This window comes from Larimichthys crocea, chromosome XIV (assembly GCF_000972845.2).
Source record: "Larimichthys crocea isolate SSNF chromosome XIV, L_crocea_2.0, whole genome shotgun sequence".
In the NCBI taxonomy this organism is placed as follows: Eukaryota; Metazoa; Chordata; class Actinopteri; family Sciaenidae; genus Larimichthys; species Larimichthys crocea.
Window position 1 is genome coordinate 4,118,416 of NC_040024.1, and position 19,145 is coordinate 4,137,560.

At 42.4% G+C, this 19,145-nt stretch overlaps 3 protein-coding genes across 11 annotated transcripts; 1 reads left to right on the forward strand and 2 right to left on the reverse strand.

Annotated features, from left to right (window-relative positions):
• Positions 1-4: 4 nt before the first annotated feature.
• On the reverse strand, positions 5-5,841 carry LOC104923993 (uncharacterized). Of its 6 annotated transcripts, XM_027287768.1 has the most exons (19): positions 5,717-5,841; positions 5,592-5,641; positions 4,886-4,975; positions 4,574-4,698; positions 4,335-4,478; positions 4,209-4,259; positions 3,944-4,117; positions 3,763-3,859; positions 3,473-3,690; positions 3,190-3,343; positions 2,848-3,065; positions 2,655-2,772; positions 1,977-2,191; positions 1,630-1,747; positions 1,041-1,210; positions 858-955; positions 683-782; positions 532-593; positions 5-106 (listed from the first exon to the last, which is right to left on the reverse strand). In XM_027287768.1, exons 1-18 carry the CDS (start codon positions 5,743-5,745, stop codon positions 573-575), a joined length of 2,190 nt encoding a protein of 729 aa, XP_027143569.1. In that variant the 5' UTR covers positions 5,746-5,841; the 3' UTR covers positions 5-106; positions 532-572. The 6 variants fall into 6 exon arrangements, with proteins under 6 accessions (XP_027143569.1, XP_027143567.1, XP_027143570.1 ...); XM_027287766.1 differs by lacking the exon at positions 5-106 and having other exon boundaries at positions 280-593; XM_027287769.1 differs by lacking the exons at positions 5-106; positions 5,592-5,641 and having other exon boundaries at positions 280-593; positions 5,717-5,796.
• Positions 5,842-7,768: 1,927 nt separating this feature from the next.
• On the forward strand, positions 7,769-10,129 carry sst5 (somatostatin 5). Its single transcript, XM_010737211.3, has 2 exons — positions 7,769-8,965; positions 9,045-10,129. Exons 1-2 carry the CDS (start codon positions 8,840-8,842, stop codon positions 9,246-9,248), a joined length of 330 nt encoding a protein of 109 aa, XP_010735513.2. The 5' UTR covers positions 7,769-8,839; the 3' UTR covers positions 9,249-10,129.
• Positions 9,668-17,776, reverse strand: trip6 (thyroid hormone receptor interactor 6). 4 transcript variants are annotated; one of them, XM_010737158.3, is made up of 11 exons: positions 17,659-17,776; positions 17,149-17,183; positions 14,606-14,840; positions 14,131-14,234; positions 13,931-14,044; positions 13,277-13,846; positions 12,985-13,081; positions 12,713-12,882; positions 12,433-12,611; positions 12,228-12,348; positions 9,668-11,956 (listed from the first exon to the last, which is right to left on the reverse strand). In XM_010737158.3, exons 3-11 carry the CDS (start codon positions 14,832-14,834, stop codon positions 11,825-11,827), a joined length of 1,716 nt encoding a protein of 571 aa, XP_010735460.3. In that variant the 5' UTR covers positions 14,835-14,840; positions 17,149-17,183; positions 17,659-17,776; the 3' UTR covers positions 9,668-11,824. The 4 variants fall into 4 exon arrangements, with proteins under 4 accessions (XP_010735460.3, XP_019124372.2, XP_010735459.3 ...); XM_019268827.2 differs by having other exon boundaries at positions 12,985-13,078; positions 17,137-17,183; XM_010737157.3 differs by having other exon boundaries at positions 17,137-17,183.
• Positions 17,777-19,145: the final 1,369 nt, after the last annotated feature.

Below are 19,145 nucleotides of genomic sequence, written 5' to 3' on the forward strand. Positions count from 1 at the left end.
TTACTCCAGCTTTTATGAGAGCATTTCTTCACCGACCAACCAGAGACACTCAGGTGTTAGAGCAGGTGTAGCACATCAGCAATCAAGATGTCACCAATCAGTGGACCTTTCTCACAGGAGAAGGTGCAACAAATTACGTTACTGGTGACTCCTTTCCATTTGAGTTTTAATACCGTGAGCCTTGGACTAAGATGCCAAAACTGACTGCAGACATTTTTTTTTCTTTATTGCAAGACAAAATACAAAAATACAGAATAACAAAAGTTCAGTCAGTCCAGTCAACAACAATGTTAGTTAATAAGACAAACATTTATTTAAATGGTTACTAGGTCATCAGTATTGCCATTGTTACCTTTCATAATTATTAGTATGACTATTATCTTTACATTACAACTATCACATTTCTAATTGTTATTTTGTTTATTTTCAATGAGTGCACCAACTTCTCCATAATATATCAATACAACGTAAGATTGAGGTATTTCTGCACAGTGTTAACGATGATCTAAACATAAGTTGTTCATGTTTTACAGCAACGCCGCCCAGATGAAGATTTCACCATCTCTCCAAATTCACCGTCCGTTTTCTTTGACCTGATTGGAGAAGAAATCACACATTTACATAATTAAAACTATATCACAGCCAGCTTAAATACAAAGTCTATATTTTTACACACACTCACCTGAGTTGGTTGGGTGAAAAGGTCCAGAGAGGAGTTTAAAGGGTGACGGATGGTGAGAGTACTACTTTGGTTTGCTGGGTATCGACATTGAATTGTCAGCCTAATAAAACAGACATTACATCAACACTGTCATCTGGTTTAAAGACAGATCGAGCTCAGTTTGTTGGTTTTTCACCTGTATGGAGAATCTCTGTGTATGAGTGGATCATCCAAAGGCAGAAAATCTTGAGGGTAACTGATCTGGTTTTCATAAACCAGGAGATTTCCCTCCATCTGAGGAAATATGAGATTAAAGAAAGAGACAGTAGACAATAATGCGTATTTTCTGTGTGAATTTCAAATAATCAGAGTATCTCACGGTTACAGTCGTCCCACAGGAGTCCAGGCTGAAGCTGAACAAGGCTCGAGCACTGTCCGTCTCCATGGGAACACAGTTAGGGTCCAATAGGGTGGTTCGGTTGGGGTGAGTGGGCGGGACGGTGTGGGTGGTGTCGACCACTGCCACCATCCTCCCTTCTGGCAAACATACTATGAGAGAAACACTGTGAATGTCAAGATTAATATGAATTCAAACAAAGACTTTCTTCTCTTCTTTGTACAATCAAGTCATGACCAAGACCAGAGTGTATCGAGACGGAGACAAGACCAAGACTTTGACAGGTTGGGACCAAGTCAAGACCAAAACCAGACAATATATAGCTCATATTCATGAAAACTCTTTGGGTGAAGTCTGGTTGGTACATTAAATCACCTCATGAAGCGTTGCCTTGAAGTATTAACAAACTGCTGTGTGTTCTTTCAGGATTTGGCTCATTTCTCCCAAACAGTTAAATGAAATTAAGTGATATCCCTGCAGTTGTGGTCTTGATCAGGCATGGACTAAAATCCAGAGTCCTCTGTGTCTAAAAGGAGACGAGACAGAGGCCTTTAAAAACATTGGTGTGTACCTAATAGTTCTCTAACAGGAAAGGTGCATTTATGGACAAGACTGTCCTCCACTTTCAGAGACTCTGCATCCACAACAGACACCTCCACTCCAGAGACGAGACCCTGCAATGTCACCTCCTACATGGGGAAAAAGAAGTTGATATTTTTCTTTTTATAAGCACTAAAAGCAACCCTCAGTGCACTTTTTGCACTTTGAGGGTTATTAACTGAATTACACTCACAGATGGTTCCCTTGCATCAGATGCAGTAAGAGATTAGGCATTAGTTGAGTAAATGGGCAAAAAAAATAATAATTTAATTAAATTAAGCTAATGTAGAGCAGGTAAAAAAAAAAAAAAAAAATCACCCCAAAGTTCAGCCCAGGACTGTCAAAGGGGATCTCCACAGTCAGGTAGTCCTCCTCCGCCTCTAACATGAACCCTCCCATCTCCACCAGGTCCCAGTCCAGCTTGCGGGCTCCCAGGAAGAGATCCCAGTGGCTCTCGGCCTGGGCCCCGTGGTGCAGCAGCACCAGCAGGCTGCCGTCGGTGCACTTCCCCTCCAGCTTTGGGGAACTCGGAGCTGCACCAGGATGGATGGTGAATTATGAGCGTACACTGATATTAAGTGCAACAATATCTCACTGTTGGTCATTTTGTAGCTCGCATTTAAGTAGGTGGGTGCAAAACTGGAGACTACTTTGTAGGCAAACATTAGCTATTTAAATTTAATGCATATAAATAATTATAAAACTGTCACTTTATTCACTTCCCTCAGTAAATCTTTGAGATTATCAAATCACAAAGCCTCTAATGGTGCCAGCACAACATGTATATCAACTTAACTGGACCTTTGAACATGCTTAGTTGGGATTTGCACCAACAAACCTGAAAGAAGGCTTTTCAAAATAAACCGCTGCAGTATGAAATAACAGCAAACAATATATAAATTAATCCAAAATACATTTGTATGTATTAGAAATTGTCTGCACAATGTCCTAGTTATGGGCACAAACCGGTCTGAATCAATGATGATAAAAACTCACCTGCGTATTCAACTCTCTGCTCGACAGTGGCCTTATGATAAAACACCTTTCCACTGGGTACGATGTTTAGAATAAAGGTGAAAGAGAGGCTGTACGTCTTATAGCCACCGCCTGTGTTCTGGGATTAAACAGCAGGTTGTTCCAGATGTTTTTTAAACTTCAACATGTGGTAAAACCGCTCAGTCAGTCTCACCTCTGGGATTATTTTTGGGTGTGATGACGGTAAACTAAGCTGGTAGGAGTGACTCCCGTTGGAGTGGGAAAGCCTGGACACACTGAGGTCTGCGTCGCTCTGTGTTTGGGTCCAAATTAAAAGGTCACCACCGCCATCGACTGTCACCTTCTGGAGGGAAACATCAGACGTAAAGAGGCCTAAAGTGACGGAAAACAATCCCTCAGATGGGACTGTGTCTGTGGAGACAGAGGGAGAGATCATCTGTGAAATCACGGCACAACAACAACAGGAGGAAAGACACCAAGTGATCACTTAAATATGCTGAAAGAAACACGTTAACATGGCCTGAGAAAGCCTCACTGTTGGTGAAGACTGGGAGTTGTGGGATTGGAGGAGTTTTAAGGAGCCTGAAGGAGCGAAGCTGTGTGAGAGGCCAGCGCTCGTCCGCCCACTGTCTCATGAGGAACAGATCCACTGACATGGACTGGCTGTACTGTCCCTTCACAACACCACTCTGAAAGAAGAAGTCACTCAAATAAATTGCAAACAGTTATTTTTCCAGCTGAAGAGGTTAAAGTGTCCAATATTTCAGAATACACAGTGAGATGTGTGGGAGCTGGTGTCCTGCTTCTTATTTGTATACCTTAATGTGTCCACCATCGGCTCCCAAAGGGATCCTGACCTCTACTCTCTCTTCCTGCAAACTGATCTTGAATCCTCTCTCTTTATTTTCAGATTCACTCAGAGCCCGGCCGTTCACTCCCATCCTCGTGCCTCTGTCCTTGAACTGACCGTGGACTAACGGAGACATAACGAAAGGGACTGTCCACAGCAGGTCAGACCCATCTGCTGTCGCCTCATCTGGGGGGGTGAGAAAGAGACATTTCACTCTGATGTTTCACAGCTGCCAAATAATCTGATGCTGATACTAACTGAGAGCGCAGGCGACGGTGGTGTCAACAGCCAGGGAGTTGCTCTGGAGTCGGTACAGGATGGTTGCTCTGACGATCTCTAAATCCACTCCTTTCTCCTGGAAAAAACAAAACGCACACAGCGGCCTTAAGTAACAGAACAATGATCCTAATAATTAGTGAACAACATCATCTCTGAGCACCTTGATGAAGTATGAGAGAGGGGAGGAGTAAGGACAGCGCAGGGTGAGGTGTGAGCCACGCAGTGAGATGTGGTAGCCCAGAGCAGCAGCCTCGATCAGGGACAAGACCCTCGCTTCCTCTGGTGGCCGGTCCACCGTGTGGAACATCACAGCCATGTCGGACTCATCGGCTCCCTGCTCAGTGACAAAGAGACTTACCTTACCAACTTATCTTCTGCATTATGATATATTCATATAAATCTCTGTTTGTGTGCCATTTACCAACCTTCCTCTCATGTGTGGATGTAACGGGCAGGACAGGCTGCCGGACGGACACCTAGAGAGGAAAAGACGAGGCTTGACACACCTTCACAAAGCGCCCAAGTGTTTCCAGCATTTAGTGTGGATGCACCTCCATGTAGTTTTCCTCACAGACAATCTCTCTGGCGCTCCACCGCCCCTGCAGCGAACAGTGGAGTTGGAAAGGATACGCCGCCGTCTTCTCGTCCTCCTGCAGGCTCACAAACCAAAGTCGCAGGTGATACTCAGTGCTTCTCTGCAGAGGACACACAGACACGTGTTGTGTTGTTGTTAGGAATACGAACCTGCAACACATCACAAAGCACAAAAAAAATGTAAAAGAAAATTTACCTCACTGTAGACGTGACAGGCCAGGAATGAGGCACGAAAAACAAGGTCTCCGACATCATCGATTAGGATGGTGTAACCACAGAGAGCGGCCTCCTGGTTAGACAGGCGGTGGAGTCCATACTGGTCTGGTGATTAACAATGAAACATCATCGACATGGTTATTTACAGTACAGCTGCTCTCTGCTTCTCTCTCCACCCTGTACACATCAGACTTCAGACCAACATTGTGTATACAAGCTGCTGTGATGTGAATTTCCCCAGTGTGGGATCAATAAAGTCCATCTTATCTTAAAAATAAATAAAGAAATGTACCTTCAAAGTCAAAGCGGATCATCTGGCCGAGGAAGCTGGACTTGACAGAAAGCCAAAAGTGACGCTCAAGACATTTAGTCCGAAACATTTCTGAAATCATGAATACATCATGTAAAGAAAGATGCATTAAACTGAGATTACATGATTCAGATCTGAAAAATACATGCAGTACAGCCGGGCAAAATAATAAAACTTGATCGCATGCAGATGTTTGGTGCAATTATATTAGAATTACATGCAAATTCTAATAAAAAACTAACAAAATAAACTCATATGTTTCTATATCTTACATCTGCGAATACACTGATTTGATGTGACTCATGGCACTGGGACATAATTCATTGCTTTGAACGTACGTTTTAATACTTTATATGTAAGTTTGCAACATTTCTGATATCATGAAATGAAATAAAACTTTTTTATTCTTATTAGATATTGTGTTGTTAAAATAACAGCAGCAAACAGTGCTGTATCACATATTCCACACTGCAGCATATGCTGTATATAATATCAAACAGGAGCTCTCTAACAGCACAATATTTCCCCTGTGTAATACATTGGAAGGGAATATACTATATTACTATAAGAAAAACATTTTATCAGCATGCCTGATGTGATATCGACTCCTTGTCTGGAGGAAGTGTCCTCACTCACTCCTGGGTAATGTTGTCAAACAGGTGAGACAGGTGCGCTGAACCGGTCTTACCTGTCGGCGCTGGATCACAGAGAGGTGAGGCGAGGAGCGACAGCAACACACTGAGACAAACACGTGTAAGTGTTAACATGAGGATGGACTCTAACCACGTGTTTATGTTTCACTTTGAAACTCACCCACACCACACGCAGAAACATATCTTCATTTTTTCGGTGTGGATTTGAAAGCTGTCAGTCGTGTTTACCTTCGGGAAAAGTCGCCATTTTGGCCGACTCACCTGTTAATTAAAAAGCCAATTAACGCGGAGTTCATTTCTTTCAACTTTATCTCGATAAACACGTGATATAAATAGCTCATAATTCAAAGTAAATTGTCAAACACACACACACACACACACACACACAGTGTCATGAGGCATTCAAAGTCAAATGTTGCGTTTGAGGCTCTGAATAGAAATGCGATCTTAGAGTGACACCCAGTGGACAGTACATCATACAGCTGATATTAATAAAGTTTAAGCTGCTCTTCATGTACAGTTCAGGTGTTATTCACCACAATGTACCCAATACATGAGCAGACATCACAGAAGTATACATAAGTACAATTTTAATTGAAGTACTGTGTACTTTACTTGAGTATTTCGAGGTCATAGATAGATAGATAGATAGATAGATAGATAGATAGATAGATAGATAGATAGATAGATAGATAGATAGATAGATACTTTACTGACCCTGAGGTAAATTCAAGCACCCAGTAGCAGCATGAGACAGTAAAAACATTAAAAATCACACCTAAAAAAATCTGAATTTGTCTGAATCTGAACAAATAGAAAACTTAATTAAAAAGTAAAAATGGTGAATAGAAAAATAGAAATAAAAATCTTTATAGAATTAAGACTAAAACTAGAAATAGTGATTAAAAAAAATATAGAAGTGTTTAGCAGAGGTAGTGCAAATTGAGTCATGCTCCACTCCTCTACATTTATAATACATCATATTAATACAACATATTATTAATTGTTCATTGGCATGATTTTTGGTCAAGGCGTGGTCTTTGTTCCTGAATCTGTAAAACAGAATAAAAAGACAAAGAAGAGCTGAGATAATCTCAGTTTGTCACCTAATCTTGTATCTGTATAAATAAATGTGAAGTATATTGTCATTTTAAATTGAATTATTTAACATTAAAAGAGTCTGTCTTTTAAAACAAAGTGCATCTTCTTCCAATATATGAGCCTTCATTAGTCGGCTCAGATGGAAATAGAAATGTTTGACTCACCAGCTTGAAATATAAAATGAGTAAAAGTTAGTTTCTGCTTGTTAACCGAAGCGAAGATGTTTAATTAATCCTGACAAACTGCTGACACATTGACACTGTCTTATACCCTGTAGCAGCAGGTGTGGAGGCAGTGGAGGTGTGACTTGTGTGATTATCACACTGTCCGACCACTCCCGTTTGTCCAGGGCAGCACAGCTGGACGCCTGCGGTCACGACATCCTCACTACTCTGAAAATGTTACTCGAAGTCAACTCGTGTCACGATTAAAGACAGAGTAATCAGACGTATCAGCGTGGGTCCTGTGGTGGAAGAAAAGGTCAGTGGTTCTCAAACGGAGGATGCATGACCGGAGGGAAACGTGGAGCAGGATTAAGAGGTTAATCAGATTAATGTGGGAATTATAAATAAACAAGACACTCAGGTTAGTAGCTCAAGTGATTCAGACAGAAAAAACAAGAAGTATAATGTGTAAACCATGACAGTCTTTATTTCAAGTTCTGGATATTATTTTAACAAAAATATTTACTTATACTAACTAGACTCATTTTGTAACCTGACCTGGGGCCAAAAAAGGCTGAAAGGAGACAGAAAGGTCAGTGCTTCACCTTTTAGCACTACAGTCTTTTAATATTGTCAGGTTTAAGATGGACAGTTAAAAAAAAAAAAGTCCAAAAATCGATGCAACAGAACCGGAGATTTTGTCTCTTTTTTGCTGTGAAGTGCCAAAAATTGCAGTTCCTCAAACGTCCACTTGAGGCTGGCTCCAGAAGTGAGTCAGTCTCCAGTCCCTATGTTCAAATGTCCAACTTCACAGCAGAAATAAACATGTTTACAGCCTGGTACAAAAAACAGTTTTGGTCTCTATAGATAATTTCCCTGTTCATTACAACTGTACAGAGGCTGAATTTTTATATAACTCACCTGTTCAAATTATATTAAAGCTTAAAGTTGTGTATAATTAACAGCGTGGCTTCTTTGAGCACCCAGGCGTCATTCGGGCCCGCCTCAGGTCTGCTGATGATCCACGTCTTTGCCGAGGCAGAAGCAGCAGTACACCCATATGCATATTTCTGGCTTCGAAACAGCGTTTTGGAAACCTACAGGTGACGTCACTCAGGCTCTGTCCATTCTTTATATATCCTGTTACTGGTCGGACCCCTCAGACTGATATTGTGACCTCCTGGCTGGTCCTGAACATCACATTGAGAGCCGCTGAACTCAGGTTACCTCTGTAATCTGTGACATCATGTTTTGCAGTGGTCAAACTATAAATTGCCATTATTAATTTCCCTTTCAGACACAGCGAAAGTAACAAAACTTAATGGAAAACACAGCCGGTTATTGCTTTTTTTTTTGTTTGTTTTTTGGAGCAAACACTGTAATTACATCCTCATTTATGCTCAGACTGCAAAGTGTTTGTTTGTTTGCCGTCTGACATTTACAGTAGATGCTCTCTGTGTTTGTTTCGCTCTGACTCAAAGTGAAGGTGTTGCGGAGTGTCACACTACAGTAATTAGCAGCCTCATTAACATTTGAGTCACATTGTGTCATTAGCAGCGCTGCACAGCGTGCAGGCCCTTATGTTGAGTTCAGGACAACTGCAAAGCTGGTGTGGCTAATCATGACTGACAGAAGGAAAGTCATGCAGCACGTTACTATTAATTAATTACTTTATTAGTTTGTATCTAATGTTTAAAAATCACTAATCAACCCCAAAAGTCTCTGTGATCTCAGAGGGTTTGTTGGTTTTGTGCCCGTCGTCATGGTTCATGATGACCTTATCCTGTCCAGTGACACTCCTGTTCACACCACACACCTCCCCCGTTACCTCACCGCCATCCTCCTCCACCAATCACATCCTTTCGCTGGCTTGAGGATGAGGAGGATTCGAAGATGAAGAGGCTTATTTATCAGCTCAACACATCCCACGCGGACACCGATAAGTGACTTTCTCATCGTCTGCGTTGAATACGGAATCTGGGGGAATATAAGAGTTGAATTTACTGTTTGAGGCGGAGATGCTCGGCTCTCAGGTGAAGGTACTTCTCGTGGCGTTTTCCTCTGTGCTGCTGGTGCAGGTCAGCGGCGCTCCACGCAGAGACACGCTGACAGAAACACTGAGGACAGATCTGGCAAACGACAAGGTGAGTGACTCTTTGTGTGTCATCAGGAGTTCAGGTACGGTCTTTCTTTAGCTCCTTTCTTTCTCTGTCCTCCTTTTAGGATCTCGCTTACTTGCTCATGCTCAAGTTTGTGTCTGAGCTGATGGCGGCTGAAGGAGACCAGATGCTCCCCGAGCTGGAGGAGGACGAGGAGGCGATGGGAGTCGGCGGGGAGGAGGTGATGCGACGACACCTCCCTCTCACCCAGAGAGAGCGCAAGGCAGGCTGTCGCAACTTCTTCTGGAAGACGTTCACCTCGTGTTAACGCAAGAACTCGATCTGCTGAAGAGTGTTTTTAAGTTTTAAGTGTACTTTAAAAAGAAGGATGAATCGATCCACGTTTGCTCACTTTGTTGTAACTGGATGATTTACTGCAAGATGCCAAATTTACAGGTGTTTTGGCAACTGTAAAGAGTGAGTTTGCAGGGATATACACACCTAAAATAAAATTTTCTGATTTAAAAGTTTGTCAAGTGATATCTCAAAGGAACAGAGAAACTTTTAAACAAGAATCATAAAGATTTGAAGCAGCAGGGTCTGAAATATCCTGATTTTTAGTCACACACAAAAAACACTACATTTCCCATAATGCAACACAACTGCCTGGAGAATGACCACATCTTTCAGTGCCCCTTCAAGTTTCAAACATTCGGTATTTGCAGAAAAAGTGACAGACACACCGACTGACTTGTTGACATTTTAATAATCAATCATGTTACTACAACCTGTATTAGGAGAAATCCACTCGTGTGTTCACATGCTCTCCCGTTAATGTAACTACCTGCCATTTTTCTAACCTGAACAACTCTTTTTTTTTTTTGTTCATTTAAGAACAAAAAGCGGCCTCCTCCTTCACAGTGTGAATTCAATCGGTGGACAAAAAGGTCTTGCCGCCGTACCGCTTCACGGCTTCGATCTACAAGCTTCCCAATTCACAGCATTTCAAACCAAGCACACAGTTAAAGAGGAGAAATGAGACACAATGACGTGATATGAGGAGTTGGCATGAGACACGTAAGCATGAATGAAATGATAACCTTGATGAGAAAAAGCAGATTAATGCGAGTATAGTATATACACCGTGAGATAAATTAAGAGATGAACCGTTTTAGCATGATCCATCAAGCTCTGTCACACACACACAAAAAAAAAGGATCATTATGACACTGAATGACATCCTTGAGGTAAGGCTTTTGAAATGTTCTAGCCCTTTTAAAGTTACAACGTTTACAAAAAAAAAATCAGGACGGAAAGACAAGAGGTTAAACACAATCATAACAAATACTGTAGCTCCAAAGTCTCAGAGAATGACAACTTGGCCCACGAGTGCAAGGATGAACAAAACTCTAAACCTAATCTGTCTTTTTTTTGGTGAAAATCACATTAAATTTCACTTTTATTTAATCAAAAAAACATCTGCCAAGTGACTTAATTCACCTTTAAATCGAGTATAATTTTAATGTCACAACTTTTCCACCTCCTAAATGGCACATGTACAAATTCTTCACGAGGCTCAAGCTTGACGCGACGGGCCGACACCCTGTTTTTCCTTAGACGGAAGAAAGCGTTTGACTTCATTGCACCTTCATCTTCAATGTAACAGTCAAGTATCAACCAAACGACAAATGTTAAACAACGACGACGACGGAATAACAAAAAAACAAAAAGATTGCGTTTCGTAGACATTCAAAAATGTTAATCTGGATGATTTAAAAAAGAAAAAAAAAATGGCAAAAATCCTGTTAGGAGCTTCGATTTAATCACTAAAAAAAAACATGATATTGTAACGTTTGAGTGTCGGATGAGAGATTCGTTCTGGCAAATATTGTACTAGCGTTCAATAAAAAGCTAAAGAAGGAAACATCTAGGTCATAACTACACATTCCTTTCGTCTACATTTCTCGTGCTATGAGGCTACGTCTCTGCAAAGGTTCACTGCACTAAAGGCTACATGCTTCCCAAACCAAACCAGCCCCGTTATGTACAGTCACAGTTTCATTATGTGCTTTTAATATTCCTGTTTTGAGGCAGTTCTGCGCTCTGATGCGCAGGCTGTAAATCCTAATTATCATCCGTGATGCTTCTTCTCTGCAAAGAGAAGAACTGCGCTTTTCGTTTTCAGCTCTAAATCTATGACATCCTTCCAAAAACCTTCATTGTCTTTGACAGTGATAATAATAAATGTGCAAGCGAATAGTCGAGCAGTACCGGTGTGAATAAATGGTTAAGTGGAGCCCAAGCTGCCTGCAGGTCAGGCCACTGTCGAATACTGAACCGAACGTGGAAAATGGAGCAGCTGTGTACCAAAAAAAACAAAAAACAGAAAATGCAGCAGGACTTCTGAATCGAGAGTCGGGCTGCAAACAATTATTGCAAATGTTTTGATAAGCGATCGTTCTGAGTAATTATTTATGAATGAATTCTCTGGCTTCAGCTGAGAATGTGAATATTTTCTGCTTTCTTCAGTCTGTGACAGTAAACTGAACATCTTTAGGTTGTGGACATCCGAGGGTGTCACCTTCACAACATTTTACATCATTTTATGGAACAAACAACTCATCGATTGACCGATAATGAAGATAATCATTAGTTGCAGCCCTAATCTAGTGACCTGTTCGCTCCATCTCTTTTTTTTTAATCAGTTCCTCCGCACATGAAATTACAGCTGGATACCAACAGAGGGAACTATAGCGACGTTAATGTCAGAGCAACCAAGAAAAGAATGAAAGAGTAGCTCACGACTCTGAACAAAAAGCTGGAGCTTCTCCTGTCTGTGCTATCAGTAACGTTCGACATGTCGACAGTCTGTGGATTCCCCGAAGAACGTACGCAACCGTTTGGTTAGCAGTCGGTGGAGATTTTGGCCGAGAGGTCCTGGATGCGGCGAGCGCTGCAGCTCTTGCACAAGATGTGGCCGTCCAGTGGGTAACAGCCTCGACCTTCTCCTTCAGAGGACAGCAGGAGTCCACATTCCTGACGGACACAGACACTTCGGTTCAAAACAACACTCTCACATGAGACTTGTCAAATAAAAACATAGAGTTTTGGCACTCTACTACAGAGAATATGGTAATATATGGTCATTTAATGGTACATTTCTTATTAAACTGCCTAAATAGTTAAAATTGATACAAATATGTTTGTGTATAATTGTGTGAAATGTTTTCACACTCAAATAAAACTCTTAAAAGTTAAGACTTACTCTCAAACGTATCTGTTTCTGGTGTTTCGTGTTACGACTCACCTCACAGATGTAACAGTTGACATGGAAGCTGCGGTCCAGAGCTACTATCCTGACCGTCTCCTCTTGACCCTGTTCAGGCATGATGGGCTCACCGCAAACTGAACACCGAGGTGCATACTTCCTGCCGGCGGAGATCAGAATTTACAGTCAGTGGATGTGTATCTGGAGCGTGACGATAAAGCGCGGCGTGCGGACGTCTTCATACCTGTGAAAGTCGTCTATGCAGTGGATCTGAGAGGTCGCGTCCACGGTGAAGGGCACCCCGTCCAAGCAGCAGTTACAAACCACGCACGTGAAACAGCGAGGGTGGTAAGCCTTCCCCATCGCCCGCAGGATACGGTCCAGGATGGGCTTGGAGCACTTTGAACAGCGCTCTAATGTACTCTGATAAGAAAAGCAGAAACAGGTGCATGGATAAGAGGACGCACTTCAGTCGTGTGGCGTCAACAACAGCTCTTGGTCACGCCCTCGCTCCTTTCACTTACAATGTAACAGCTCTCGCAGTAACTCTTCTTGTCGAGGGCGTAGAAGGGTTGCCCTCGGAGACGGGCGTGGCAGGTGATGCACGTGAAACACTCCACGTGGAACACCTGCTCCATGGCGATGCAGCCGCTGCCGTCGCCGACCACGTTGTCGCCGCAGCGGGCGCAGCGACCTGAAGGTCAAAAATGTCACACGCGTGAGTTTGTTTCATTATAAAAGGTTTTGTTGTCTCATCGGTCATCAATGTGAGACAAGTTATGACAAGCGACTGTACCAAAATAGTCCTCCGAAGGGGGGTGGTTCATATCATATACCAGCTTCTTGGTGAGTCGTTCCAGCTCTTCCTCGGGCCGGGTTGTTGCTATCCCCTGCTGGAAGAATAGAAGGTACATGGATCACACACGAGTGGAAAAAAGATCAGAAGTCATCCCTTTCAGAACCAGTTAATTTAATATTTATGATATTTAGGGGCTGAGCACTGAACCTTTACTTAATTGAGGATATATTTGTGTGTATCCTTTTTATGAATTGAAATAAATAATAGAGATGTAGATGTGTGTCCCTACCTTGGTGGACTGATAAGCAGGACTCTGTGCAGCCCCTGACCCTGCCTGGTTATTTTCCATCCCTCTCTTGGACAGCTGAACCTGGTTAACTCGTCCTCCAGACCCTGAGCCGCTCCCCTTGTACCCCGCATCAGAGTGCATCTCCTGAGCTTGATGTGGAGGGTACCAGCCCTGCTGACTTGTCTGAGTCTGCGGAGGGGGGCGCGACACGTGCTGTCGAGGAGGCGGCGGAGTGTACGCCTGTTCGGCCTGTCTCCCCGTCTGAGAGTAGGTGACCGGCTGCGCTGTCTTGACCTGGACGCTGAAGCGGGGACCGGTGGGAGTTGAGGCTGTGGTGTAGGAGGCTGGGACGGGCTGAGGGTAGGGCTTCGGGGTGGAGGAGTAGTAGTCCTGCTGGTGCGAGGTGGAGTACTGAGGTGACTGGTGCTCAGGGTAGGGGGGCGCTGGGTGATATTGGCTCTGGGGATGAGGGGGGTAGCCCATGGATGGCCGACCCTGAGGAGCACTCTGGTGTGCAGGTTTGTAATGATCCCCTGAGAGGTATTTGTTGTAAGGCACGTTGTCGTACAGCTGTGCAGAGTCAGAAAGTTAATCAACTTAAGCACCGATCGCAAATATTTAGGTCAGCTGCTTCAATTAAGAGTATTGTCCTACTTGTGTGCTGGCGTCCTGCGGGTGGCTGTCCAGATCGGCGAGCATACTGGTGAGGGAGTCGATATCGGCGTCGATTTTGGAGTGATAGCTCGCCGGCTTTTCAGGACCGCGATGCTACAAACGGAACAACGAAAGAATTAAGAGTTAAACTCTCGCTTTTGTGTCCGACACACAGAAAGCTACAGAAAAAATACACCCACCATCAACTCGTAACTGTCCATGTGAGGGCTCCAGTTGCGTTCTTCTTTGGGAACGTGGGGAGGGGAGTAATAGTGATCGCTAGACGAATGATGAATGGGACCACCTTTAGGTTAGAACACAGAGAACAACAGGACAATCTTTAAGAAGGTCTTCTCTCTGAAATCATCCAGAGATTGGACATAATGTAAATACATTTCCAGAAGAAGACGAACTTTGTCTGGCTGTTGCGGTATGCACTCGACAGTTAAAGACTTTATTGTGTGTCAGGATGTTTGTCATGTGTTCAGCACTTGTAAATAGATGTCAGGAAGTAAAATAAGGAACCTTTGTCAGAGTAAAATCCTCCCAGAAGCTGAACACATTTATCTCAGTGGTGTGGAAACTTTATTTTAATCGTGCCATCGATGCCACCCGTGTATTATTTGGACCTGATTAGTCTAAGTACATCCAGTGAATTACTAATGGTCTTCTTACCTGTCGGTCCAGTAGCCATGTACCTATTGGCCATCCCTCCTCCTCCACCTCCACCTCCTCCTCCTCCTCCTCCGTTCTGGTCATAGGGGCCGTACTTTGGCCGGAAGTCGGACATCCCCTTCTTGTTGGGGGCTCGGTAGATCGCAGACCCAGCAGAGTGGGACATCTGGGGGACGGCTCGCTCTGGGCTATCCAGAGTCCTTGGTGGAAGCCAGGTGGGACCGGACATAGCGGGCTTCGGAGATAAAAACAAAACAACAACACAAGTTTCTCTTTTAGTTAATGCAGCATGTATTTATTTTTGCATCCTGAATGTGAGTCAGTGCCACAATATTGACTTTGCTTTGCACGATCATGTTTTCAGCTCTGATCCATAATTTGCATGAGCACAGCTGTGGCTGTTATGTGTATTTTACATAATAGGTAACCCATGGAAACTAAGGGATGCTTCAGACTTCGTTTCCTAGGGCAACGGGGGACACACAAGATTGAACAATAGGCTTCTAGTTGAGGAGCAGGAAGAGAGCAGCCATTCTCAACGGCTCGGGGATTTCCAGAAAGCTCGCACATCGCCGTGAAACGCGTGCGAGTGTGTGTTTGTGTCCATGCAAAAACACTCTGGCACAAAGCCGTACACAGACACACAAACAGGTGCAAAATGTGTGGTTAACCCTCGCCTGTTATCCGCCACAATAGTTATTGTCTTCGGGTGTTTACACACTTGGTATCATTGATTTCCAATGCAGCGGGGACAAAAACAGGGCAGGAAATGTTGTGTAATGATATGTGTCTGTATACACGTGAACACCTGGCTCATAACAATATATTATGAATTCTCTGCGGGATAAATAACAACGCACACAGCTGAGACGACAAAGTGCTGACTTGCACCTGAGGGCCTTCATTAAGAAACAGATATTTAAGGAAAATTAATTAAAAAAACACACAGATATATATGACAGAAGTTTATAGGAGTGTCACAACTTACATAAGAAGGAAAATAGAAAGCAAATAACCTGGAATTAATCATTTTTTTATACAATTATAGACACAAATATTGCTCAGGTAGAGTTAATAAGAAAGTTATTTGCACCAAATGTTCTTGACAGTCAAGAATACAGTCAGAGAGGTGTCATAACTCAACTTTATGTTTATTATTGAGGTCTTAGTGAGTGCTTCTAATATTTTGGGCCTCTTACAATATTAGAAACTCCTCTTAATATAACGCAGTCCAATTTAACACTCCTGCAACCTACAACCTCAGTCATAAAGTGAAACAAATACCTCTCTGACAACATTATAAGCTTCATAAAGAGGAAATTATGGCAGAGTTGTTGCCGGTTGGTGTATCTATAACTACATAAAGCGTGTACTGTTAAAACCTTTTCTGGAAAAGCCGCTGTGATCGACACAACGTCTCCCTGAATTGGATTGCAAGCCAAAGCAGATCAGTGTTCGTCAGACAGGAGAAATTAATAACCCACTCTGACTGATTGTGCGGGGGTCCTGTGGCCATCATAAGTCGTTGTCATTAAGAGGATTATGATGAGAGGATGATGCAGACATGCAGATATACAATGCTTTTTGTTTGTTTTTGACTTTTATTTGTATATTATTTCTATTCATGGGTTGTGGTTGTTATTCATGGACTTGACTGACATTGCACAGTGACCACGTGGAGGAAAGAGTGACCACCACCTCCACAATGGACCTGATGTTAAGCCCCTGCCTTGAATCCGGATGAGCACACACTCAAATCCGGGGATGTCTGGGCCAGGAAATTAATCTGAACGGGTTTTATCACGCTGTGTTTTCAAAATAACAGTTTTTATGTGATTTCAAAAACACACATATTTGTGCATATAGATTAGCTCAAAGAGGGCGTAGCAGCTCAGGAAATGTCAAAGTTGATGACAGTCAAAGGTCAAGCCAGAGGAGGAAGAAACAACATCCGGTGTTTCAGAATACATTTCAGAATAAAAGCCAGCCAGCTAAATGGATACTTTGATCCCGAGGGAAATTCAAGCATCCATAGCAGCATGTAAACATACATAAAGGAAATTCAAGCATCCATAGCAGCATGTAAACATACATAAAAGTTTTGATTTACGCGGTAAAATATAAGATAAATCTGAATTTAAATTAAACATGTGCCTTTAACCTATAAACTGCTAAAAATAAAATAAATAAATGATAAATATAAATAAATAAAATATTATTAATTTAAAGACAGTGTAGCTGCAATAACTGGCAGCAAACACATATTTAAGTCATTTAAATAAAGATATCTTCAGTTTTACAGTTGAGTATTTTCCATGCTTTTATTTTGAAGGCGTGCTGCTAAAGGCTTAGCTTTCCACGTTTGACAGATTTTTAGCTTCATGTAGCGAGATGCGCTGATTATATTTAACAAAAATAACATAAGACAACACGATTTAAAGGGGCAGGGAGATAAAATAAATATATATATAAATATACAGCCACAAACATTATAATAAGCCAACATTAACTACCGTGTTAACGCTTCCTACCTTTTACAGTACCTTTACAGTTTCGCTCCTCTTCCCTTCAGTCTCATCTACAAAACAAAAGAACAATAAATAAATAAATAAATAAATGAAACATAGACGGAACGTTGACGGAACGTTGAGGAAACGTTGGCGGAGCGTTCCTGTCTTTAACGGTTGGTTCCGCGCAGCGAACGTTAACGTCTCTCGAACACAGACACTAACTGCCCGTCTGTGCGTCACATACGTGTAAAACATGCCACTTAAGTAACACAAGAGCCCGCAATGAAGGATAATTAGCGATAATTAACTTTAATAACAGGCTTGTTTACTTGTTTACTCGCCTGTTTTCAACTCAAAGCAGAAGCTCGTGCCTTGCCTTGCCCCCCTCCGGGCTAACTTCACAACACAACCGAAGAGGAAACAATCAAATACCGACCTGAAACCGGCCACACAAACAACACGTACCCGTCCGTTTACACGTTAAAAGGTCACGGAAAGTTGTCCCGAGAAAACTTTCTTTGAGGTTTAGCGTCGTTAACCTACTTTGTGACGGATCCTGAGGCCTTTAGCAGCAGCGGCGGCAGCTCCTCACTGCATTCCCGATGTGTGACGTATCTGTGGTGTAGCTGTGAGTGTGTGTGTGTGGAGGGGGGTGGCGGGGTCTGCCACACACACACATTTTTCAAAATAAAAACCCTGTTGAGTTTTTATCATAAATAACCTTAAAGGACATTCACATTCAGTTTTCAGGTTTATTTGGATAAACATGCAAATTTACTTGGTGAGGCACATTTGATAAAACCAAGCGGCAGCCTCTGTGTCTGTGTGAAGTGAAGCTGCAGTTCCTCAAACGTCCACTTGAGGCTGGCTCCAGAAGTGAGTCAGTCTCCATAAGTCCCCATGTTCAAATGTCCAACTTCACAGCAGAAATAAACATGTTTACAGCCTGGTACAAAAAACAGTTTTGGTCTCTATAGCTAATTTCCCTGCTCAAGACAACTGTACTGAGGGTGAATTAATATAGAACTCACCTGTTTAAAATATATTAAGGCTTAAAGTTATACATAATTAACAGCATCTATGATTGACAGGTGTCATTCGGACCACCTAAGGTCCACCGATGATGTCTTCGCTCATTTTTAGATTAGCCAGGAGGGATGATGTCACAAATGGTACAATAACAACACATAAAGCACTAAATAAAGGTGTTATGTTATGTTATGTTAGTGTTATGCATTCACCAAAATTCTGCATCAAAGTTTGCATTGTTTGGAGAGAAAAAAAAGCCACTTTATTGAATATTTAAAATACAAATGATCAGAAAAAACAGAATAATTAAGCTGTACCAGTTTGTAATATTCTCTATATCCTTCCGTAGCATCAGCTAAGTGGTGTCAAAGTTTGATTTATGTTTATTGTATTAATATTTAATGTTATTTAAGTGATTTTATTTTGTGTTTTCAAGTTTGGTCTTAATGGGTTTTTTTTTCGATATACCCAGTTGTTTACCACCCCGCAAGCAGCAGAATATGGAGGTCAAGTGCTTGATTTATTATTTTTCGGTTCATGAGATTTGGGTCAACTGTCCCTTTCCCCATCACCCCCCACACTCTTTCTTCTTCTTCTTCTTCTTCTTCTTCCCACCACACCCAGCACCATGTTGGAGGCCCCCTGCTTTTCCCAAGGCACTTCTTCAAAGGCAGGGTTTCATAACTTTATTTTTTATTTCCCAGTCTCTCTCTTTGCCAATAAGTGGACAAAACAACAGAGGCTGCTCCCTGGGATATCCCCACTTCCTCCTCCTCCTCCTCCTCCTCCTCCTCCCAGTAAACTCGGTGCTGGTTTGCCCTTATATGTCCAGAGTGCTCTGCAATCACAGGAAGAGGCAGTTTAAGCAGATCTGTTATTGTTGCACGAGCCATCAACACTTTGGCACTGACTGGGGGATTTGAAGTCAAAGCATGGCTTCGGCCCCATACGTTATCAGATAAACAATATGGTTCTGTCCAGGCAACCAGGAAACCACAAAA